The sequence below is a fragment of the Lathamus discolor genome, chromosome 2 (genome assembly GCF_037157495.1).
Source record: "Lathamus discolor isolate bLatDis1 chromosome 2, bLatDis1.hap1, whole genome shotgun sequence".
NCBI classification, from domain to species: Eukaryota; Metazoa; Chordata; class Aves; order Psittaciformes; family Psittacidae; genus Lathamus; species Lathamus discolor.
The window spans coordinates 36,764,006-36,790,559 of record NC_088885.1 but is presented as its reverse complement, the minus strand read 5'-3'; the positions used below and the strand labels follow the sequence as shown (position 1 = coordinate 36,790,559).

The window sequence follows — 26,554 nt, the reverse complement described above, 5'->3', positions numbered from 1 at the left end:
ATAAATAATAAATATAAACAGAATATCTTATTATTAAAATCAATGCATTCTAGTACTTGGGTATTTATTTTTTTTCATGAAAGTCTGATTTAGTGTGTACAGCTGTGGGCACTTGCCATTAAGCCTTTATGGTACTTGTGGATTTAAAATCTAATTCAGGCAGAGATTTAGCTCCTGTTAAACATCAAAGCTAGCAAATGTGCTTACATTTTAGCTAGTGTTGCCTCTACTACCTAGAAAATGCACAGATAAGTGAACACAGAGAAAGCTCCAGGAATGAGCGTAATGCTAAGATCTTCTTCATATTTGGGGTGGTTTTTACAGCAGCTGCATGTTTATTGGGGGAAAAGTAAGTCCCATTTTTTGGCTCGAAGGTGTACCTCTCCTATTACCCAAACAATTTTCATTTGGAAGAAAGGAAACTGGTCTGGCAATATCTGAGAAATTTTACCTTGGGATCTAGGCAAACACAGCAACACCAAGAAACCTTCTTCTGCACAAAGTATCATATATTTAGCTGTAAGAGCACTAATCAAACTACTCAAACAGAAAGGGCTGCTCCAGCATGAAAGTCCACTACTATGTGTGCATGTGTAGTCCCTGTTTTTTTCCCTTGATATATAGATGGATTCACTGTCCTGCTTATACTCCCCCATGGACAAGGCTAACATCCTTCCCTGCAGACCCTGCTTTTGCTTTAATGCTTCAGGACGCTGGCTGTTAGGAAGCGCCTGCTTTTTTAGGGCCAGGTTTTGCGCGTGAGGTCTGTACTCCCTGTGGCCTCCTCAGAAAATAACCTGAATGGCAGAAGACCTCAGAATTTCTTGCTCTCAGTTCATCTTTAGTTAAGAGGTGCTGTCTGCAGCCATCAGCATTCTGCTTCTTTAACCTCAAAAAAAAATACCTTTAATAAAATGTTCACATTTGTCACATCACTAATAAGAAAGAGCCAGATTTGTGTTAAAAGACTCAAGAAAGAGAAACAGTGATATATTAGATCCCCCCAAAAAGCTGGCTTATAAGTGGGCTTGAAGTGATGAAGGAATTTTTTATGAAGAGTAGTTATTGTCCTCCTATTTTTAGATACGGATAGATTGCTATGCTCAAAAGCAGCTATCACATACGCCAATTGCTGTGTATGCAATTGGAGGTGTAAAATTTGGCACAGTTCTGAAAACAACTGTGAATTTTCTAAGATATATACCTATAAGCAGACCCACAAAAATAAAACAAAACATTCAAATGCATAAGGTGAAAGATGCTGAGATGTTTTAGAAGAGAAGGGGTTTAGAGACGAAGGTTATTACTGTTTTTTTTCCGTCTTCAGAACATTTACCATAAAGTATCTCTAATCAGATTAGATGCTTCTGATACTTAAATGAAAACACCAAAGCTATGATTCAATATGCTCAGCGGGTTCTCAGATTTTTCCGCAAAATATTCTTTAATTTCAGTGACATGCCCATTTATTTTTAGCTTTAGGCAAATCTATTACCCATTTATGTTTTAACTATCACCATAGGACAATGATTTAGAATGATCATCTGTGCTTGTATATCCCTTGTCAGACACTTCCATTTCATCACAATATTTATTTTCTCTTGTATTTTTGGGGTGCGGATGCTGAGGAATTCTTAACCGTTATATTATTTATTATTCTATAATACACATACCAATTCAATTTTCCCTGCTCTTTCTTTTTAAGCACATCTTTCTCTTCCCTTGGAAACGGTATACTCTATATTTCTGGCATAAGTCTTATTTTATTTCATGTAAAATCCAAAGCTAAAAGAAAAGAATTCATGTCTATAGTCTATCCTATAATTTCAATATCTTTTTGCCTTAAAGACACACTGTTCTCTTGCTCATTCTGAAACCAGTGATTTTCTTATTGTTGCTTTTGCCTGTGCTGTTTGTTACTTTCCCTAATTTCTGTTACAGCTCCACGGTTGCGTAGCTTTTCACCATACATCGATTTTGCAATGTCTGCTTTTGTTCATAGTCCTCAAAATTACTTCTAGTCTGACTGTAACTTCCCGAAGAACATTTTTTTTTGATAATTTATTACTGAATAGTTTTCATTCTCTGACACTGCCTTTCCCATAATTAATTTTAAACATCCTTCTTCTTCTTTCAAAATTTGTTCTTGTGAATTCACTCTTTTTACCCATACCTTTTGTTCCTAATTTGGTTTTGATTACAAACTAGATTACCCCATGGTTTGTACTAGAATGTTAGATACCGAACTGGCTGTGGTGCTTATAATTAAGGTTTCCAAACACTTTATAAGGCTCAAGTTTCTGTTGCTCTCAGAGGCTGGGCTGGAATTTTCTTTGTGGATCTCAAGCTTTAGTAAATTAAAGATATATAGTATTTGCAAAGTCAAGAGTAAGAAAGTGATAAGGCACAAGAATCAATGCTGTTTGGACAAGCTAATCTGATACTTTGATCTATCTGCTCTTTCATAAAATCTTTAATCTCAGGTTGCATGTTGTTTTCTCTGACAAAAACTCTCTCAGTCAGTACTGAAGATGGACCACACTTGGGGATTGAATCCATCTTGTGCAGGGGATTAAGCTGTTGGCTACAAAAGAACTGTTGATGTGAAATGAGGGAGAAACAGAAGTGATTTAGAGAAGTAATTATGGGAGTAAGTGTAATGGATAGAGAGGCAAAAATTGCAAGAACAGAAAGGCATGGAATTATCATCACTCTGACATTAGAAGACAATGAAAGGTGTGTACAAAAAACGGAGAAAAATGAGCTACAAATGCAAGGACCTGAAGAAATAATCTCTTAAGGGGAAATACCAGGGTTAAGCACAGGAGGAGACTGTCACTGTCAGCCACTTAGAGCCACCAATGTCTAAGCCATTCCTGTTAGTGCTGAGGAACTGAGTGAATCAACCAGATTCTAAATGAAAATCGTATTTCACAACTTTAATCCTTTTAATACGAATACATCAGGTATTATATTGGCAGAAAATGTTGCATTGAAAATAATGCAGAGGACTTACACAACAGGAAATATGTCTGGGGTCCGAAAAAAAGCAAAGAATTAAATGCATAATTCTGCTGCTCATGTACAATTCCATCTTTTATCACTGAGAGATAAGAACAAAATTTTCTTGGCCCAAATGCTTCTTTGTGTTATTCAGAAGTGGAGAAATCCTGGTTTTCTAAAAGCATGTTTGCATCACAGGGCTGTGCTTCAAAGTACCTGCCATCCGGCATCGTTGAAATGCTGAAGTAGCATTTCAGTGAAATAGACAAAAACTAGTTCAGGTGAAACAAAACTGAAACAATACAGGATGACGTCAGCATTTAAGCAAAGTAGTATACAGCATATGAGCAAAAGCAGGATGGAATCAATACAGTGCTTCCATGGCACCACTGTACTAAGAACATTTAGTTTTCCAGGTTGAAATGATCTTAAAGTGAATGTTTAGTTTATAATATCATGCAATATTTTCTTAAATATTATAAGAGGAGGCTTTTATTTATAGCCATGCTACACAGAGATGTTGAAGCTGCCCACCACAGCAAGTGCATGTACCAGAGTAGATCTGGAGCAGTAGAAGCAATATTATCAGATACCACTGAGCAAACTCTTGTGACTGGGTATGACTTGAGGCAACAGATTCCAAAGAAATATCACCAGAAGCAATTCTTTGTTTTAAATTTACAAATCTGTGCAGATCAGTGGGCCTTATTAAGAACTCCTGAACGTGCTGTCCTGCCAATGCCTTTGCTGCTTTCCTATTGCTTAGTGATAAAGTAAATAAATTGGCAGCATTCATCCTTTTTAAATTGCATATTGCTTAGAATAATGAGATTCTTTTCATCACTAGCCCTCAAAAAAACTTCTTGCAAATAATGCAGAGCTTCTTTTAAATTTAATGTCTCGATAAGCTAAATTGTTAAATGCTAGATGCTATGGAATTACATTTGGTCTTCTTTAGAATGAATGCTAATTAACATGTAAATTAGCAATTTAACCCTCTATAAATTGGAAAGAAAACCCATGGGACACCTAATTTCATAGTTGTTAATAATGGTCCAATGACTGTAAGATATTTCTTAAGCATTTCATTATGTAAGGAATTACAGAAGTGTATTATCAGATTTTGGCATTTAAGACAGCAATAACCAGAATGTCAGTTAGATTAAGTGCTCTTCATTAATGCCTGTGTTATTGTCTTTCCTATTCTTCTCAGAGGGTATGCTTTTTAATTACTAAAGTTTTACAACTAATTTTTCAAGCAGAAGGAATGTTTGATGCAGTTTGATGGATGGCTTATTCAAATAAGAAAAAAATCTGAAGGATTAGATTTGTAAAAAAAGAGATGATGCCAAACCACAAACATATGGGAAATTCTACCCCAAAATATCAGTTTAGGGCTAAATTTTATACAATTTCCCACCCAGAACATGAAGAATTATAATATTAATTATATTTAGACAAAAGTTGTGGAATGTCTGGCTGTCACTCGGTATCTGTGGTTCAAATAATTTTCCATTGTTTCAAACTTTTCTTCCATTTAAAATGTGGATAAATAAAAAAAAAAATTGTCAAAACCAAGAAAATGAAAACACTCTGTCTGATTTAACATGACAATTACAATTTAATAAATTTTGAAGCAAAATGTTTTCTGAAGCATTCCATTCAACTAAAAAGTGATTGTTGAGCCAATCTTTTTTTTTTTTTTTCATATTTTATGAAAAGTGATTAAAATCAAGATCTTCCTCTTTGGTTGTTACTCTGAAATGCTAATACATACAGTACATAGGATATTTTCTAAGAAAATAGCATAGATTTGAAGAACCTAAATATTTATGTTTAAATTATCATTTTCGTTCCCAGTTAACATTCGGGGCAGTCAGGCTGGAGCTGTGACTGTATGGTTTAATGAACGAGATAAATTTTATTGGGCGCTAATGTCCTTTTTTTAAATGTCTGTATTCAGATGTCTTTTCCACCTTTTAAATGCCAGCAAAATAAAAAGTAGCAGAATATGTTTTCTACGTATTTCTATGTAAAATCATTCAGCTCATGCAAAAATATGTATTAATCATGAACCAGTAAGAACTGGGCAAGACTGAACAAACATGTATATTATATTTCACATGCTATCTTCAAAAGTCTGACAAACATTAGATAATGTTGCTTATAGGCCACATAATTTTCACTTTTTAATTTTTTCCTTTTTTTTTCTCTTAAATCAGTAGATTTGGAATAATTATAGAATCATAGAATAGTTAGGGTTGGAAAGGACCTCAAGATCATCTGGTTCCAACCCCCCTGCCATGGGCAGGGACACCTCACACTAAACCATCCCACACAAGGCTTCATCCAACCTGGCCTTGAACACCACCAGGGATGGAGCACTTGCAACCTCCCTGGGCAACCGATTCCAGTGCCTCACCACCCTAACAGGAAAGAACTTCCTCCTTATATCCAATCTAAACTTCCCCTGTTTAAGTTTTAACCCATTACCCCTTGTCCTGTCACTACAGTCCCTGATGAAGAGTCCCTCCCCAGCATCCCTATAGGCCCCCTTCAGGTACTGGAAGGCTGCTATGAGGTCTCCATGCAGCCTTCTCTTCTCCAGGCTGAACAGCCCCAACTTCCTCAGCCTGTCTTCATACGGGAGGTACTCCAGTCCCCTGATCATCCTCGTGGCCCTCCTCTGGACTTGTTCCAGCAGTTCCATGTCCTTTTTATGTTGAGGACACCAGAATTGCACACAATACTCCAGGTGAGGTCTCACAAGAGCAGAGGGGCAGGATCACCTCCTTTGACCTGCTGGTCACGCTCCTTTTGATGCAGCCCAGGATACGGTTGGCTTTCTGGGCTGCGAGCACACACTGAAGCTGGCCCATGTTAATTTCCTCATTGACCAGCACCCCCAAGTCCTTCTCTGCAGGGCTGCTCTGAATCTCTTCTTTGCCCAACCTGTAGCTGTGCCTAGGATTGCTCCGACCTGGGTGTAGGACCTTGCACTTGTCATGGTTGAACTTCATAAGGTTGGCATCAGCCCACCTCACAGGCGTGTCAAGGTCCCTCTGGATGGCATCCTTTCCCTCCAGCGTTATCAACCAGGCCAGGCTTTGTAAGTCTTATTTCAAATAGTGAGGTGATAGAGACAAAGCATTGCCAGATGCTATTATTGTCTTTTATTACTGTCTGTTCACAAGTACTTTCATTCACGTTTTTAAAATGACTCATAGAATAAGGTACTACTTGGCCAGATTAAGGAACCTATTGAGTGCATTACAACACATCTGTGAATATCTGTGCTGCAGTCAGCTTTTCAGAAACACTGGGCAATTAGCTTTTCTAGCAACATGTTATACCCTGAAATGTTCACAGAAAAATTCCATTTCTGTCAGCTTCATCATAACTTTTGAATAGTGCTCTCTTGGTCATATCTTTCCCTCCTCTGGAAAAATAATAATTCTTCTAATCCCATTGGCATCTACAAAGTATATCTGGCCCTATGAACATCTGTCTAGAATTTGCATCTATTATAGTTCTGTTATTTTTTTACTATCTGCACCTTTTGTGCAGTAATTAATGTGCAAGAGCAATTGGTTCCTGTGGAGCTTTAAAGTCATGCTAATCAGCTATGTTTGTGTTTGAAGAACAGTACAGTGTGCTGCGTATGTCTTGAAGGGGTATTCATAGCACAAACAAATATTTAAAAGCAAACCAGAACCATACCGGTGCATCACCAAGACAGCAGTAAAAATGGTGAGATTAGTAATTTATTATCCTTACTTAGTTAAAAGCATTAATTAACACCTTTTAACATGCCTCTAAGGGAAAAATAAAAGAGGTAACCGAGACTAATTATCATTTCACAGCTTTTGCAATTTCATAATAATTAGACTCCACCAGGAGTCATTATAAATGTGAGGGCTCTTTAAGAACCTTCTCAGATGAAATTGCAAGCAAATATCTACAGAAATGTAGATGACATTCATGTGAATACCAAACAAATATATTATCGCAGGTGATGGGACAGCAAAAAGCAAATGTTTCCTGAACAAACAGACAAACAAACAAAACCCAAACCAAAACAAAACAAAAAAGAAAAGCAAACACTTGTTAGTCAGGAAATGCTATGTTTTTAGAGTAGAAAGATTTTGCAGGAATGTGAGATCAAAACCAGTTTTTTATTCAAAAGGTTTATATCATCTAGTTTCAGTCAGATTGAAATGGTTCAGAAAGATTTAAATGCTTTGCATTAACACTGTTACTTAAAAATAAAACCTTTTAAAACTTAAGGTATTTAAAAATGCTTTTAAAATATTAATTGTAACATATGCACACATATTCTTGAGATAAAGAAACAGGGCAAATTGTAACTTTAAGGCATTATGTTTCATTGCTGATGAGATGCATTGACATCAAGTTTCTTTGAAGCACTTGAAATTTTATTTTCTTACCAAGTTTTCAAAATTTTGCTTCTCCCAGTAAGACTAAAAAGTAAAAATGTAAAAATGTCAAAATTGCTTACAAGCCACAAATTCTGGTTCTTTAAACAAGTGTGTAAGCCTAGAGAAATTGACAAGAACCCCTTGGAAGTAGGATGCTTTATGCTTGTAGTTAGTGTTTCTCTGCTTGTTTTTAGCCCTTAGCACCTTGATGGATTCTTAGCACTGCTTCCTTCAAAAGAGACACTTAAATACTGATGTTTAAAAACGTAAGCTCAGTCACATTCCCCCTAGGATATATGAGATTTGGCAAGATACTAAATCATTTCTAGCAGATGTGATTATTGCTTGTGTTCTGAACCTACTCTGAATCTCCAGTCTTAGATAATCACCTGGTTGTGTGACTATTGAATCATAATAAGTTGAGAAATTACTTGGTAGCATAATAGCATGTTTAGGGGTAAAACAATACAATTTATTAAATCACATATTTAATAATATTTGTATACAAAGATATTACCTAAAAATTACGATATCATTTTCACCTTTTAAAAGGAACACAGAATATTCAGATTGACCTCATCTTATTCTTTACTTCAAAGCAAATTTAGTCTTCTTAACAGCTCCTAATGAGCAACTTTTCCGAGGTCTGCATCATTTTTATATCATTTGAGCCTGGGTTACACCAAAGATTCAATTCATTGACATAATTACGGCTCTCAACAGCCCATGTCAAATTCCGATTTCCTTTACATTTTGAAATTTAGCACATCATAATGTCCCTTTCCTTGCTTAAATAAGAAAATGAAGATTATGTTCTGTAATTTAAAAATAATAACAAATTGGACCTGTAAACATGCAAAACAAAAAGTCATAGCCTAATAAATCTGAACTTGGAGCACATGAGAATTGTACTATAATTCTTATAGCGATTTTCTGTTATTTCTAGGGAATGAACACAATGTTTTCTAAAAGCAAAACCTTTCTAAAAGTAAATAATACCTGGAAAAACTAAATGATAATTTATGACCCAGTTGCCCTACTTACTCTTGTCCCCAGAATAATTTACAGTATTGTTTTAAGTCCCTTAGTCCAAAGAATATAAAGTCACTGTCACCATATTTTATTTATGTTAGTGCATATTATAAGAGGATTGTTATTCCGTTTGAGTACAGAAACTCACAATCTTTCTTTTTTTCTTTTAAGAAGCCACAATATAAATAAATGATCAACTTCAAATTTTACAGGAATAAGTTTCCTGGAATGGAGTATTGGACTAAAGCTTGCTTAAACATTTTTTTTTGTCAAGCGGCAGTAAAGAATTTGAGAAGTGACATAAAATAATTCTGAAGCTGAGAGTGTTAGATCAGCTTTATAAAATTAAAATGTCCATGTATACACGAAAAAATTACATGTGTGTTTATAGCATCATTTGATGTAAAAGTGAATACAAACATAGTCTGAAGCATGGGTAAGTACCTCCCATAGCTCCACAAAATACAAGGGGATAAGAAAAGCAGCTTGGGATTGCTCTAACAAAAGTGCATAGTGACCCTCTTTCCAGGGAGCAGTTTCTTGAAAGGTATTCAGAATTTTAAATTATGAAATCACAATTGGAGGGTGTGAAGTTGCAGCTCAGTGTTACGTTACACACCAGTGGGCTGAACTGCACATCTTGACCATGTGCTTGCTTTAGCTCCCTCTCTTAGTAAAAGCCTCAGGCACTGCAGATTACCAGACGATACATTTAAAGGAACCAAATACAAATAACAAATTGCAAATAAATAACACTTTAAGCACATGGCAATAAAAAGATGCTAGATAGGCCAAAATATCTTTGTCTTTATAAACTGGAAAATTAGGACATCATTCACTGTGCACAGCTTGGTCATCTTTTTTCATGACACACTGAATTTGCTTAGGAAGCACCTTATTGCTTTTGTTATTTCAGAGGAAAATGCTTCTCAACTGGAAAAAGAAATGGATAAGTCACATAGAGGGAAGAAAGGACACTAAAGTCAAAGGAGACCACACAATAATAATGTGAGACAAATTTGGAAAAGAATTTAATGAAAGAAAAAACATATAATCCAAATGACATTTTTTAAATCAGTAAAATTTACTGAGATGTGTTCTCAGAAGATTGTCTCTGATAATCAAAGGCTAAACCAGGCTATTGCAGGAGTGAATTACCCTGGAAAAAAACGGGACATCTGCTCATCTCCTACTGTAAATAAACCACAGACTGATACATAAACTGCTACTCCAGTACCATGCATGAAGAAATTAAAATTAACAGATCATACATTTGAATTTTCTGCCTCCGTGGGCCTGCCTCTTGTCAAGAATAGCATAAAAATACTTCATCCACATTATGGGTTTCTAAAAAGCTGATCTTTAATCTGTATGTTATTAGCAGTATGATGATCAACACAGGCATACAGGAAATTAAAAAAGCCAAATATTTGCATATATTTGTATAAATAACAAACTGTAACATACACTTCTATAAGAAATCTAGTTTCATAAAGGTGAATGAGCTTGCCAAGTGGACTGGAAGGAGGAATTCAAACAGAAAGAAGTGAGAGGGACCTAGGAAATTTTAAAGAGCACTTGGCAGATGGTTTAAGAACCCAAATCCCACAACTGAAAAAGACCAAATAGGTTATAAGCAGCTAATCTCATTTAGAAGGAAAGTCAATTCTCTGTGGCTTACATTTCTAATAGAGAAAGGAAAAACAGACTGTAAAGATCATAAATCAGAAGTGAAGAAATTCAAAAAAAGTGATGGAAGTAAAAAAAGCGAAAGGAAAATCTGTAGCCGTCAGAGGTGAAGCCGAGGAGGTTTCTGAAAGTATATTGAGGGCATAAAGAATCTTCTGCTCCAAATAGAAATGAATTACTTGCTAGCAGTGATGTAAACAGGACTGTTCAACACAGATTTCTGTTCTGTACAAAGCCAGCTGATTTAGTCACGTCTATGTTTATGATGATGAAGTACCCCTCTACCAATAGCTGAGGTTATTAAACAACATCATCTAAATATTTTGTATCAGCAGGTTCAGGTGACCAACGTTTAACTATTAGGAAAGAGATATCCATAAACTCTCCTGATTATTAATGCTGATTTTTAATAGGTCTCATCACCACAGGAAGGTGCATCAAGCTACAGGCTAGGTAATGCCATGCTGAGATTTAAAAGAATAAACAAGAAAAAAACTGTCATCCTGACATTAGTGCCAGGGAAAATACTGGCATGACTGATACAGGACTCCAGAATGTATTAAAGAATGATAATGTAATTAATTTTGTTTCATGTGGTTTATCTATGTCCTTCGATTCTCCTCTCCGTCCCTCCAGGAGCAGGGGGAGGGCAAGAAGTGGGGGAAGTGAGTGAACGAGCTTTGTGGTTGGGTTTAAACCACGACAATCTAAAATAGATCTTGTCAAAGTTAACTTGATTTTATTAATTTATCTGATAAAACGTAGCAAATCAGAATGCCTTTGTCTTGTGCTGTTGAAAAGTTATGATCAGGTGATTACAAAAGCCTTTTCTGGCCTTTTCTTATTGACAAAAACTGCAAGGAAATGTCATAAACCTCCTTTACTTTAAGCAGGCATTTTATTACAGTATTGCTGCTAGATTCCTGGTTACCTTTAACTTTCCTGCTTCAGAAGAGATAGTCTAATTTGAGCAACTGTAAGAGGAATAATATTTTGGTTTTGACTGAATAAAAACAACATAAAAAAAACCAAAAAAAAACCCCAAAACATCACAACCCAAAAAACCCAAAATCCCCAAAAACCCAACAAACAAAAAAACCCCAAACCAACTCAAGATTATTTTAATGGATAGCCATTATACCCTATTAGAAAAAAAAATCAATATTTTACTTCCTTGAGATTTTAAACAAAGCTTCTGCTTATAGCTGCCTTTAATAATCTTCATGCATATACTGTTTTTTGCTATTTGGCCTGATGATACTTTTCCATCTGAAGTGCAGTGAGTGCTACCTATGATCAACACTACATTTATCTCAAGTATGTATTAAAATTACTCTTTTTAGTGGTGAACTTGTTCTCTGGCACAGCACTTCAAAGTCACTGTGTAATGGTCTGCTGGTTCAGTTTTCCTTTATTTAAAGCTATAGACATAGCACAATAGTTTGTAATAGGTTTATCATTTATGCCTTATCGCTCCTTCAGAACTACCATAGTTATCAAGTATGAACTGATTACCCACATTATGTATCAAACTTAGGCTTAATTCAGATGTCTTGCATCCTTCCTCTTGTTTCAATGGGCTTAAAAAGAGTTAGATGTAGTTATTAAACATATAGCTGCTAGTGCTAATTCAGCCTCCTCCCTGTTCTTTTCAGAAGTCACTCCATTTTCTGCCTTCTTTTTTTTTTTTTTTAATAATGGTAGAGATACCTTTTTCGTAAGAAGTCTGTCTATGGGAAGTGCTCTCTATTATTATTATTATATCTACTATTATTTTTCTTACTCTGAAAGTCTAATGACCACACTGAAGAAAGTTTGACGCCAGACTTTGAACTCACCTGTTGAATTCTTGGATAACTCAGACTCTCTTTTTTATTTTTACTTAAAATGTGTGAGATTTTGTATTCCACCCACTACAGTTAAAACAAAGAAAAACAAAGTGGTGCCACAAGCTTCAAAAAGATGTAGAAAAGGCTTAAATATTTTTTGAATAAGATTACGAGAAGTACTGAAAATTTGGAAAGGAGCCAATCTCGCACAGGGTCTCTAATACCAGTTTCTGCTCTTTAAGCTTCTTAAATTAAGAGGAAAAAGAAATAAAATGCATGAGATTTTGTTTTTTTTTTTCCCTCTGGCGAAGAAAGAGTGCCCAACAGCCTGATGAGCAAGGTAATATATGGATATGCAGTGAAAATACACTCCCTGACCCAAATTTCTTATCATTCAAATGTGTTGCTTTTCCTAGGCAAGTTACTCTGTATTCCAAATTGGCACTAGATATGTCTAATGAAATTATACAGTGTGCAGCAAGCTTGTTGGAACATATGACAATAAGTTCATTGGAACTGATATAAACATGGGTGGGCAGGTGGAGCATATGCTGGATCCATGAATAGCCTTCAAACGAGACACAAAGTGTCTGTCCTGTCCTCTCTCCTATGGAAATGGCACCCATGAAACCCATCTGTTTTAACTTCGGGGATTATAATGAGCACAAATGGATGCACTTTCATCCAGCAATTGATGAAATCAGTTTAATTAGCAGGAATACTTGCAGAACTGGTTGAACAGTAAGAAGCTTCCACAGAAAACACAGGTAAGCACTAGTAGGTCATGAGGCTTTCTGGCATGAAGACCCATTGCACTAGATCAGACTATCTTTCTATACAGCCTTAGAGGAGTTTCAATGAAAACATGTGAAAACAAGCCCTCCAAAGAGCTACCTGTAATTTATTCTTCTGGTTAAATCTCTAACCAACACCTCATTCACTGATAGATGGATTCTCTAGGGCATGTCCAAAAACTGATTTCTCCCCTCTCCTGCTATCATCTCATTCCCTAACCCAGTCATACCAGCATATTTTCTTTCTGTCTTCCCATTCAGTCCCACTTAGAATATTGAATCTGTTAAGATTGACTATAATATAAGCCACTGCAAAAAATTATTACTATCACACACTTCAAAGTGATCTGTAGCTATTTATATGTGAACCAAATGAAAATGTATCAGCTAGTTTTTGAGCTTCCTATCTCATGCATAAATCCTTTATGTAACAGCCTTTCCAAATTACTTTTAGGATTTTATTTACCAAAGTAAAAGCAAATTCCTTCCCTGTTGTTTCCTCCCTTTCACTTAGAGAGCTAATGCCATACGCTTTAAACATGAAGTCTAATTACGTTTTCTAGTAACTATCATTCTCATTTGATAGTTCGCAGTATGAATTAGTTTTGCAAATAATGTAATTGGTTCCAATGTTAGGGTTACAGGCAAGAGAATGATTACTGAAATTCATATTCCTTTCTTTCCTTTCCTCATTTAACCCTTCCGTGGTGAATTTGTTCAGAACTTAATTAAAGAGCTTTTCAGCAAAGTGGAAATCAATCTATAAAGCCACTTGGGCACTCAAATGCTCACGTTATTTCATGGACTTAGAGAAGGCTCTCTAAATATGACAGGAGACATATACCCAAGAAAGCAGAGGTGTCTACTACATTTTTGCCTGGGGCTGCAATGCATTACAGAATGATGGATATTTTGGAGGATGCATTGTGAATGATATTCTGGAATAAAAAATTAAATTTAAGTGGAAAAAAATTGCTTAATTCATACTAACCTGCCATTTTCTAACTTAATGCATTGAAAATTAGATTTTTTCCCCAAGCTTCTGTCTATTTACCTTGATGCAGTTACACTACTGTGAATAAGAAGAATATTTGCTTTTCAGTGTTCTTGCAGCAACAGTTCTTTGCCCCAGAATCTGATGTAGTTATGTTAAGAACCTCTGTTAGATCTATAGAGAGAAGGATGTTGTGGGGGACCATGTCAAAGGCCTTACAGAAGTCTGATAGATGACAGAGTAGCTTTTCCCTTCTCCACTGGAGCAGGCACTCCATCATAGAAGGCCACTAGTTTGGTCAAGTAGGACTTGTCCTTGGTGAAGCCACGCTGGCTTTGTCAAATCAGTTCCCTGACCTCCATGTGCCTTAGCCTAGGAGGATCTGTCCCATGACCTTCCCAGGCACAGAGGTGCAACTTACAGGTCAGTAATTCCCAGGGTCGTCGTTTCTGTCCTCTTTGAAAATGGGTGTAATATTTCCCTTTTTCCAGGGATTCCCCTGGCAGCCATAAGTTTTCAAATATCATGGAGAGTGTCTTGGCAACTACATCAGCAAGTCCCCTCAGGACTTTCTGATGCACTTCATTAGGTCCCATACTTACGTATGTTCAGGTTCCTCAGGTGGTCATGAACCTGATCTTTTACAGTGGGAGAGACTTTGCTCCTTCAGTTCTTGTCTTCCAGTCCATCCACCCAAGAAGTGTGGGAAGAGATGCTGCCAGTGAAGACGGAGGCGTAAAAGTTGTTGAGATCCTCATCCTTCTCCTTATCCACTGTTACCAGTTTGCCAGTCTTGTTCATTACAGGGGTACACTTTCTTTGACCTTCATTTTCTGGCTGACATGCATGTAGAAGCATGTGTGTTATTCTTTGTTATTATTATTATTGTTATTATTCTTTACATCCCTTGCAAGGTTAAGCTCCAGGCATACCTTGGTCATCCTGACCCCATCCCTACACAACTGGGCAACATTCCTATAGTCTTCCAAGGATTCCTATCCCTGCTTTCACTGCCTGTGAATTTCCTTCTCGCCCTTTAGTTCCACCAGCAGCTCTAGACTCAGCTACATCAGTCACCTTTCCATATTTTACACCTGGGGATGGAGAGCTCTTACACTCTGTGGTAAGCATCCTTAAAGGTCTGCCAGCTCAATTCTGCTCCTTTATCCCTGAGGGCAGTTTCTCAGGGGATCCTGTTGACCAACAGCTTGAACAGCTGCAATTTTGCTTTGATAAAAATCAGGTCCTCACTGTGCTCTTCACCTGACCCATATACCTTAGGACTGTGAATTCCACCACTGCACAATCACCACTGCATGCTGCCCATGAGAAGTTATCCACAATGCATTCCAGGAGTCTCCTGGATTGCCTACAGCTCACTGTGCTACTTTCCCAGCAGACATCAGGGTGGTTGAAGTTCCCTAGCAGGACAAGAGCCTGCAAGCATTCTACCTCCTGTAGCTGGAGTAAGAAGGCTTCATCAGCAGGCTCCCCTTGATCGGGTGGCCACCAGGTTCCTTTTGTTGCCTTGGTCTCTAATTCTTACCCATATGCTTTCAACCTTCTCATGGCTGTTCTTCAGAGACAGCTCTTTGCACTCTATCCATCTCGATACAGAGGGCAACTTCACCTTTCCCTCCTCATCTGTCCCTTCTGAACAGCCTATACCCATTGATAGCTGTACTCCAGTCTTGGGATTTATCCCATCAAGTTTCAGTAATGACAACTAGGTCTTAGCTTTCTAGCAACATGGCAACTTCCAGCTCCTCTTTGTTGCCCATGCTGTGTGCAATGGTGTAGAGCTACTTCAGCTGCCAGCTATGTTACCTTCTTAGAAAACCACCCCTTAATAATTAAGATAGATAGCCACTTTTAATACCCTCTGTACACAATGAAAAGAAGGAGGTACATTTACATCTCACTTTACCTCTCTTGTTTTATACAGCTGCTGTAAGAAAAGGTGATTAGGTCCTTGAAAGTGCTTATTTCTTTCCAGTGGTTGTAAAGAAAACCTAAGCAACTACTGTAAGCATCTAAATTTGATCAGACGGATAGCAATCCAAAGAAAGGTTCACCTGCACAGCCAGAAATAGGATCATAAGTCTGGAGAGAAAGTAATCTCAGTACTGCAAATGCAGATAGCAGTGAGTATGCTAGAGGTTATCGTAGGTCAGTGAAAAGAAAATATTGGCCACAATAAAATAATAAATTAAAAAAAAAATAAGAATCAATTAGAGTACAGGTATTTGACCACTGATATTTCATATCCAGCAAAAGTAGGTAGTGAAGATGCAGCTCTATTAACTCATTTGGATCTCCTAGTAATTCATACCAGAGTTCAGGAGGAAAAGAACAGATTCAGCAGTTTTTGAGTGGGTCTTGTACAGAGAAGCCAGCATGAGTCAGACCTGGTTGTATAAGTAAATCCTTCCATACAGTGAATATTATTTTCTTTTTTTTTAAATAGTCTTTTAATATTCTTTGCAGGTGTTTCTAAAAATGAGATGGGTTATTTTTAGGTATGGCAATGTCCACATGCACATGTGCACAAAACCCAGATAAAGCATGGAACAGGAGTCAAAGAAATAGAATATAACTCCATGGCAGTTATATTTGTAGCAGGTGAAGGACAGAACACAAGATTTCTATTAAATAAATCATAATTTATTACACGTGCCTGTATTTAGATGCCCAGTTAAGTACCTAATTACATGAAAAATCCAATTGCCGCATTAAGCGATATTAATTTTCATGCACACCTGCTGAGCTTAGGGTTGTCATTCAGGTACCTGTTCAGTTGCATGCTGTTGTGCACCACCTGCAGAAAATATTTGTGTGCCTGTCAGGAGTCTGGCACAAGTTATTAGTGAAGAAAACCATGGCTTTGCAGGTTCAGCAGGCAGTCCCATGGTCTATCCAACATAGCTGACAAATTTCATTACAATTCCTAACTGGAGCTCTGGCAGTGAAGCTTTTTCTGTTCTGATGAGGTGATGTGCTGGGAGAGCCCTTTCTCTGCTCAGACTGCAGATGCTTTGATTTCTTGGACCTCATCTCCCGTTGATGAGTCCTCCGCTGTGCTTTCCTACTTTTTTCTTTATTCTTTTCTCTACTACCTTGACACATGCTGTATGCCATTAGAGAGCAAAAAAAAAAAAAATACTGCTAGAACTTCTATTCTTAGTGTTGGTGCATTTGCTTTGTTGATTATCATCCTAACTGTCAAAGAAATGAAATGGCATTATTTTGCAGTACCTACACTCCATAGTACTAGCTTTCACATTGTTCTTTGTTTCCTTGACAGGTAGAAACTGTTTCTGTTTTTCCTCATGAGTGCTTTATGTGTGATACTGAACAGCTCACAGTGACAGCTAAAACATAGCAAGCGGCACTAAAGGACATTTCTCAAATGTGTTTCTTTGCCCTTTCTTCACATTGAAGATGTTAAAAAGACTCAAGACTACCTATGTTTTTCTATGGAGGATAGGATCTTTAGTGCTTGAATACCTCTACACTTTTGTAAATATTATTTAAGTGACAGAAAGTGAGGGTTCATTCTGGGAAGATTATTTGATTTCATTTACAGCTTTCGTTTGAAAGTATTATTTTAAAAGCTCCTTGCTTAGACTAAAAAGTGACACTTTCTTACATATTCATCCATTTTATTGTAAATTGCAGGGAATGAGGGTAAGGGAATGGAGCACTACATGACTGGGCTGGAAAGGGTCAAGTAAACAGAGAGAGAAGGCATGTAAGGGGCAGGAAAAAGGGACAAGACTAAAATTGTAGTGGATCAACCACTTCTTTCCAAGGAACTGAAGCATAAGAGCTTTAAAGAGAACTTTGAAGCTGTCCTGTTTCACAGCCCAGTGCAGTGAAGTACTAGATGTTGGAGCTGATAGAAGCTTTCTGGAGAAACATACAGGTTTGACTGTAAATATTTCTGATGAACAAGGTTAAACTTTCCAGATGCACCAAGAGCCTATCTTCATATGGGAGGTGCTCCAGTCCCCTGATCATCCTCGTGGCCTCCTCTGGACTTGTTCCAGCAGTTCCATGTCCTTTTTATGTTGAGGACACACCAGAACTGCACACAGTACTCCAGGTGAGGTCTCACAAGAGCAGAGCAGAGGGGCAGGATCACCTCCTTTGACCTGCTGGTCACGCTCCTCTTGATGCAGCCCAGGATACGGTTGGCTTTCTGGGCTGCGAGTGCACACTGAAGCCGGCTCATGTTCATTTTCTCATCGACCAGCACCCCCAAGTCCTTCTCCGCAGGACTGTTCTGAATCATAGAATCATAGAATAGTTAGGGTTGGAAAGGACCTCAAGATCATCTAGTTCCAACCCCTCTGCCATGGGCAGGGACACCTCACACTAAACCATCCCACACAAGGCTTCATCCAACCTGGCCTTGAACACCGCCAGGGATGGAGCACTCGCAACCTCCCTGGGCAACCGATTCCAGTGTCTCACCACCCTAACAGGAAAGAATTTCCTCCTTATATCCAATTTAAACTTCCCCTGTTTAAGTTTTAACCCGTTACCCCTTGTCCTGTCACTACAGTCCCTAATGAAGAGTCCCTCCCCAGCATCCCTATAAGCCCCCTTCAGGTACTGGAAGGCTGCTATGAGGTCTCCACGCAGCCTTCTCTTCTCCAGGCTGAACAGCCCAACTTCCTCAGCCTGTCTTCATACGGGAGGTGCTCCAGTCCCCTGATCATCCTCGTGGCCCTCCTCTGGACTTGTTCCAGCAGTTCCATGTCCTTTTTATGTTGAGGACACCAGAACTGCACACAATACTCCAGGTGAGGTCTCACAAGAGCAGAGTAGAGGGGCAGGATCACCTCCTTCGACCTGCTGGTCACGCTCCTTTTGATGCAGCCCAGGATACGGTTGGCTTTCTGGGCTGCGAGCGCACACTGAAGCCGGCTCATGTTCATTTTCTCATCGACCAGCACCCCCAAGTCCTTCTCTGCAGGGCCGCTCTGAATCTCTTCTTTGCCCAACCTGTAGCTGTGCCTGGGATTGCTCTGATCCAGGTGTAGGCCCTTGTGCTTGTCCGCTTGTCATGGTTAAACTTCATGCTCTTGGCATCAGCCCACCTCACAAGTGTGTCAAGGTCCCTCTGGATGGCATCCCTTCCCTCCAGCATATCAACCGAACCACACCGCTTGGTGTCATCGGCAAACTTGCTGAGGGCACACTCAATCCCACTGTCCATGTCACTGACAGTGTTGAACACTTTGCATAAGTCCATGTAGAAGACGTCAGCTGCTCTACCCTGTTACTTTATTCAAGTCTAGCTTGCAAACCAGCTCTCTACACTCCATGAAAAATGTAGTATTTCTTGGTGTTGATACTATAGTTCTAAATTTCATGAAGGAGCACAGGGCCACCTCCAGACCAAGTGGCAAGTGGATCAAGAAGTGTAGTTGCTAGTCCTGGTCCTCAAATTTTCCAGTTTGGGCATCTGTCTGAATGCACCAGAGCTTCCTTCTGGCTTGTAAATCTGCCTTCCCCAAACACCACATGACTGGAGGGATGGTGAAGGGAGGAAGGCATTTCTGTCATGGAGCATGGAAGCATTGACCTGAACAGGGAAGTTGTAAGGTTGGACATGACCTGCTAGGTCCCAGAGATTGCAATGAACATAAAGGCAAGTTAACCCCACATTTTTTTTTTCAGTGGATGTTTTTGACACTTTTTGATTTGTGTCATCTTCTCCTTCACTTTTCCTTATATAATCAGCAGTGCAAACCCAGGTAATAAAAAATGTAATAAAGGCAAAGAATTTTGCTCCCTTCAACAGGAATTACCTGATTTCTAGACATTCAAGGAGGTAAAAAGATATTGTGAAAGTAACCATGAAAGAGTTTCCTGATCAAATGTTTCAGAGAGTAGTTTTCTCCTTTGGGGAAAAAAAAAAAATAAATAAAAAGAAGTCTTAAAGAGCTACAAAACCTACATAGAAGCACAAAAACATCCATGCATACATGTGCAAGTATAGAGACCTATGAAATATATTACACATGTGAGCTCAGCTTTACCCCACTATGATGCCTATAGATTTAATTCCAACTGATTGTGTTAAATATGAAAAATTTTACTACATTAAATGGCGTCTAATTTTGTATATGTATTTGTACACAACAAAGATTTGTGTAGTCATAAGAAACTGAAAAACTATCGTTCATCATATGTATCAGCTAAATAGCAATGGCCCAATCATGTTGTTTTGTTAGGCAAAAATAACATTTTCAATCTCTTCTTAGGATGATAGCATTTTAAGTACATTTTGCTCTCCATTTACAAAGCAAAAACAAATATATTGAGTAAGAGGAAATGAATCTGCTGTGCACATATTTAATCCCCCCTTTTTATTCTTTTCACACAGAGGTTGAAAGATTTAAAACAAAGGGAATTTGCTCGAAATGTGGCTTCAAAGTCATGGAAAGATGAGAAGAAACAGGAAAAAGCACTCAAGCGGCTCCACCAGCTTGCAGAGTTACGGAAGCAGTCAGAATGGCAAGTATTTTATTTACATCATGTTTTAATGCACTCTTTCCCCAGTCCCAGAAGAAATTTCCATATTTTTACTTCCACACTGTGTAATGTACAGAGATTGTGTATACTGTAACCTGTTTTCAGCTGTCCTCAACTCCAAATGTTCCTGCTCTGTAAACCATAAAATTGAAAGCCCTGAATTAATTACTTACTATTTGTAGGTTTGTGTTTTTCTCTCCTGTAGCTAGTTATTCTCCTCTCTTCTGAACTGAGTGAAGTTTTTATAATATCACTATTTTACCTTGCTCAAACTGACCTGAATAGATTAGTATAGCTGTTTTCTCATTTGATAGCAAGGGAACAGAAGAGGAAAACCACCTGTTTTGAGCATCTGTATTTAGTTTGTGAATAATTGTCACTACTTTTAGTATATTGATATTATTCTCACATTATCTCTGTAGAGTAATGGAAGTATCATCATATGAATGAAAAACAAGTAATTAACTGAGTTAAGTTTATCCAATATTGTTTGCTCTATTGATAAATATCTAGATACAGTACCAGGTTTGCACTAAGAAACCTTTACATTTGAAAAATCTCCTTGGTTTAATGACGCTGAATGTTTCACTAGAATAGATTGCCACTAGACCAATTATTTATGTTAATCTACGACTGTAATGAGTTAAGTAGATAATTAAACTGGCATCTTTTGAAATTCATATCAAGCTTACTGTACTCTGGAAATAATAACATTCAGAGTTTATTATACATTCATTTTAGCCTATGTAATTGCATTTGAGTAATCTGCTGAAATATAACAGTTTAATGCTAGTGTGTCACTTTAATGGTTACAACTCGTTTTCATATAAATTCACTGAAAGAAATGTAACTGCCTGTGGGAAGACTGAGACTACATCTTCAAGTGTGTGGCCTTTATGCCCACACACTTGAAGATGTAGTCTCAGATAGACCAATAAGGTCAGTGAGAATAGGAAATCCAGAGTGAGATGGGGAGGAAGAACGGGTTTGCTTTTAGAAAGAACCAGGAGTCCACAATTCTTTACAAAGAGCCTGGAAAGACAGTGCTTGCTATTCCCCTTTGTAATGACTAATAGCTTCAGAGGTGGCTGAAAACCATGATCTTTTCGGAGGGGTAGGATTCCCAGATGCTCAGGCAAGAAGGAAATTCAGCCTTTCTAAGCAAAAGTCTATACATACATACACAATTGTTATTATCCCTGAGTACTGTGTCTCAAGTTCCAACAGTTTCTTACAAAAGGTTAATACAATTGGACAACAAAACTATTGTTAATCTCATGCACAGAAAAACTGAAAATGCAGCTTTGTTTTCCTGTTCCAAGGAAACTTTGAAAATGATCTTTTTTTCAAAGAGTCTTCTCAAAGAGATAATTTCTTCTTATGTAGATATAGGGTTGAATTTTTATCTCCTGAAGCAAAACATGTGGCAAATCCAAATATATTCTCAGAAATGTATATATATTCTCATACTCCAAGTTGACCCTACTCTAGGTAGTCTTTATGTTGTTCCTACTGCTGAAGATCAATGCATTTTTACAGCATTTTAAAACATTCTAGCCTATTTATAGATAGCTGTTATGCAGACTCTGTCATAATTTACATACATTTAATTAAAATATTTTCTAATTTTTAATCAAATTCTTTACTGAAGCTGGTTCCAAAATTTTTTCATGTTAAGTGTAGAGTAGTACTGAATTGATAGCAAATGTAGATAACTGGTCTAATGAAATGCATACTTAAAATATTACTTGGAATAACATTTGTATGGTAGCTGTATATGTCTTATGTCTAATTTAAAATGGCAGCAGTCATTCCAGTCTCGGTTAATTATCTATTGCAAGAAATCAGTGGTTTACTATGTTTGTTAAGGCCTTCTCAGGTTGATTTTTTTTTAAAAAGTACAAGAAAACAAAACCACAGATTTAAAATCTGAGACTTGGGGGAAGACGAAAACTGTAATTGATGGAAGTAGAATACAGAAAGAGAAAATAGGGCAAAGTAAGTTAAATAGTGATTGATAATGACAGCACTGAAGTTGTCATTAATATTGATGGAAATCCACTAATGTCCTTTTTCCACCAATGTTTGGTAACAATTTTAGCATACTATCTCTCTGAATATTTCACAAAACCATTTATTTTGGAATAACATAAAGATAAAATAAAAATCTACTCTTTAAAAAAACATACATACCCCACATCCCAAGCAAGATGAATGCTTAACTGTTTGACTCTGAAGATGCTCCAGGTAGAAAAGTCTCATTTTGAACAAAGCCTGATTTCCTTTGCAGTGGCCTCTCAGAAAACAGCTTTCTTTATTATTTATTTATTCTCTTACAGCATCACTGGGAGTGGATCTTTGCTTAAAGCCCCCCGATTAATCATGGAAAAGCAACAATCACCAGATAGCATTTTCCTGTGCAAGGGCAGCAAGTTCACAGCCAGTTCTCAAAGAATGGCCATGAGTGGGGGACATGGTTTCTCCAGCAATGTAATAGAGAAACAGCAGCTTGTCATAAGCAGGCACCAGTCCCCTACTGAAAGACTGCATGCACTTGGGAATCAAGTCCCTCAAATGTTCCCAGACAGCACCAACACTTCTCAAAGGGCAGGAGTGTCCTTCTCATTCTCTAAAAAAGTCCCTTTGAAGCTCGAGTCCTCAGCATCAGTCTTCAGTGAGAACTCTGAAGAAGGAAATGATTGTAGTGAATCCCTCAACCATAAAACAAAGCAAGCTCTTGAGAGCTGCCTTTCTGGCACATTTTCAGAGGAGGACGTGAAAGCAAGCTTGCATATAGGGTCACCTATTACACAAGACCAAATGGATTTGGATAATAGTACATCAAGTCATGTAGCTGAAAAACTTAAAATGTTAAAGGAAAATGATGAAACTCGTGATAGAGAATTAGAAGAAAAGGTCAGTGCTCACTCTTCGTTTTCCAAAAGTAAAATACAGCTTTCAAATTTGGAGTTTTCTGGTTCACTTAGAGAGACAGAGCAAGAAAGCAAATTGAATGAGTCTGAGCAATTGTTAGAAACTTTCATTTCACCTTCATGCCAAGCTAGCAATTTTTGTACACAGCCAAACACCTACAAGCACAGCAATGCCCACCTGCCTGACCAGTTACCTGAGCTGGCATGCACAAGCAACATTAATGACAGTCCTGGAGTGGTAAAAAGAGAAAGATCTTTGGAAAGGTCAGAAACCACAAATGGGAATATGGAAACACTTCCAAAGGAGACCATGGCTGAAGAGGTTAAGCCCCAGGCATTGCCTTTCCTCCATGTAGTGAGCAAAGATGGCACCACTGCTCTGCAGTGGCCCACAGAATTACTTTTGTTTACAAAAACTGAGCCCTGTATTTCATATGGCTGTAATCCATTGTATTTTGATTTCAGACTCTCTTTAAATCACAGAGATGGTAAACAGCATGAAACAAACAAAACAAGCTGTAAAGAGCACTCTATAAATAAGACTGCAGATGAAAATGAAGCCTCAGGTTTAATAAAACACACGCAAATGTCAAATGAACAAGATAATCAGTTGTTGAAACCAAAGAAGATGAAAGGTTCCCTAAATTCAAGAAAGGCCAAGCAAAAAGCTGAGTCAGACATAGGGAAAGAAATGGATGAATATGGTCAAAAATGCATTGCAGATTATTTGAACGAAAATATACCCAAAGTGCCTGATTACCTTGATGTCTCACAAAAGGAGTATGTGACAGAAAAAAGTCTTCATACACCACCACTGAGGAGACCTTTAAAGCATCATTTTCATTGCTGTGAAAGAAAAAAACAGAACATTAGAAATGAAAGCATTTCTTTTTCTGCTTTTATGTCTAGGATTAAAAAGTCTAAAGCTGCAAAATGTCATTTATTTTATTCTGAAGCAAAATGTGAAAGCCAAAATGACTGCAGATCCATTCAAGATGTGGCCAGCTGTAGCAGTGACATAAGTGACAGTGGAAAAGACTCTAGTGGAAGTTTCCTTAGTTATAAATCCAGTTCAAACAGCAGGTATTCAGAAATTGAAGGATGTGAAGGTTATACAAGATGCTGGAGATTCCTATCTCCTCCAAAGTCCTCATCCGACAAACATTCCAGCTATACTGACACTTCAGTTAGCAGTACAAGTAGCTGCATGAGCTGCAGGAGTCCTGCATCAAACAATCGCAGAAGAAATAATTTGCTTTTTTGTTGTAAAGGAAAAAACAAGACAGGTGAAAGGCACAAATGTAAACACAGAAAGCACAAGTGTATTTTCACTTCTGATGATACAGACAAGGATTATCTTTGTTGTAGTAGAAGTCACAGAACTAGAAACTGTACACAGAGGAGTACAATTAAGCATCAAAAATGTTCAAGACATAAAGTTTTACAACACAGAGACAGATCTAAACACAGCAGATGTAGACATCGGCATTTTGGCAAAGTGCATAGTAGAAGTAGAAACTACCGTAACTCCAAAAGCTGTTCCACCAGAGATTCCAGAAGCAGTGAAAGATCATCTAGAAGCAGAATATTAAGAGGTAGCAGTTCAGGATCCTCCCCTAAAGAGACTGACAACTGTGACAACAAAACAAAAGAGGATACAGAAGGAGGTTCTAGCACCAAACTGGGAAAAGCTGAAACTGCACATTACGAATCTCTGAATGAGAATACACAGTCAAAAAACTTTGCCACCTGCTCTTCTGAAATCCTGGCAAAAGACATATGTGGAAAAAGAAAGTCACTGACAGCCAAGTTGCTTTTAGAAAGAGTGCAGTCCAAGAAAACCCAGGAACAAATGCATGACTCAGAAAGATTTTCAAACTCTTGTGGGGTGGACTTAAAGGATCACCCACAAAGTCACTTTGCTCTTCAGTTTTCATCATCAGTAGATGACATTGCAATGTTACCTTTGCCAGAGAAACTGCTACGCATAGGTGAAAATGTCATGGGACATAATGAAATCAGTTCATTGGAAACCAGTGTGAAGAAAAACAATTTTGAAGGGTCAGAGATAACTAATGTTGCTCTTTCAACAGGCACTGATTATGATCATTGTCTTTTTAAAGACATCATTCAAATAGGAACAGGCTATAAGAGCTCAAGCATAAAAAGGAACACAGCAATAAAGGAACAATCCAATCTCTTCATTAGTGAAGCGCAGCCCTTTATACAAAGCTGTGACCCAGTACCAAATGATTTCCCCGGTGCTTTTTCCTCTAATAGATACTCTGTTGTTGCTAATTCAACAGAGACCAAAGAACTACATGATGTAAACATGGACTCGAACCAGGCAGAAGGTGGTTCAGACTCTCATTGTGACAATGCTATGCAGAAGTATGATACAGTAAATGACCTTGAAGTGTACAGTAAATCCACCTCCCCTCCTTTAATGCAGCACCCTATCACCTTTTCACCAGAGGAAGTTGACAAATACAGGTTACTGCAGCTGCAAGCCCAGCAGCATATGCAGAAACAGCTTCTAGCAAAACACCTGAAAGTTTTGCCTGCCCCAGGACCAGCTCCCTTCTCTGGAGCACCAGCAGTTCCTGCCCTCCCTGTTCAGCAGCATGCTACTGTCACCACCATCCACCACACACTGCTGCAACGCTTTGCAGTCTCAGCATCTATGCATCCTCACAGTGGCCATCTCTCTCTGGCACACCTTCATCCACTCTCTCAGGCACATTTCACTCCCGTATCACTTTCCCCGCTAGCACCAGCCCTCATTCCCACGCACCCTGCTTTGCTGACAGGACACCCATTACACTTGGTCTCCACCACCCCCCTGCACCCTTCCCCACTGACCTTCCCAACACTGTCACACGCTGCATATATCCCAGCCTTGTTTACACCACATCTGAATGCAACCACACCTGTTATACATCCAAATCCCTTAGTCCAGCCATTATGCCAAGGGCAAGAACCCCATCACTATTTGTGCTCTAGCCAGACCCAACAGTTACCTACAATAAAAGAAGTTTTCAGTGTTTCTAGCTATTTAAACTAGCCCAACTGATTACAGTTATGATCACAACATGGCTCCAAACCCAAAATAAAATGAATTCTTCAGTGTTCAATCACATTAGAGGGAAAATGTATTGTTTTGCTGAGAGCACAATGACAAATATTTTAAAGTCCACATTCTGGCTGACAGCATATGAATGTTGATTTTGTTCTTGTTATCACTAAGAAAAAGCTGTTTTAAAGCCTTTTATGATAGGAGGACAGGGTCCAGCTA

At 38.0% G+C, this 26,554-nt stretch overlaps 1 protein-coding gene across 1 annotated transcript in view; it reads left to right on the top strand.

Moving 5' to 3' along the window:
- ZNF804B (zinc finger protein 804B) overlaps positions 1-26,323 on the top strand; it is a 234,442-nt gene extending 208,119 nt beyond the window's left edge. The window contains exons 3-4 of the mRNA XM_065669244.1: positions 20,178-20,308; positions 22,666-26,323. Coding sequence (XP_065525316.1) covers positions 20,178-20,308; positions 22,666-26,323 — 3,789 coding nt within the window. The remainder of the gene's footprint in view (positions 1-20,177; positions 20,309-22,665) is intronic.
- The last annotated feature ends 231 nt before the right edge of the window (positions 26,324-26,554 follow it).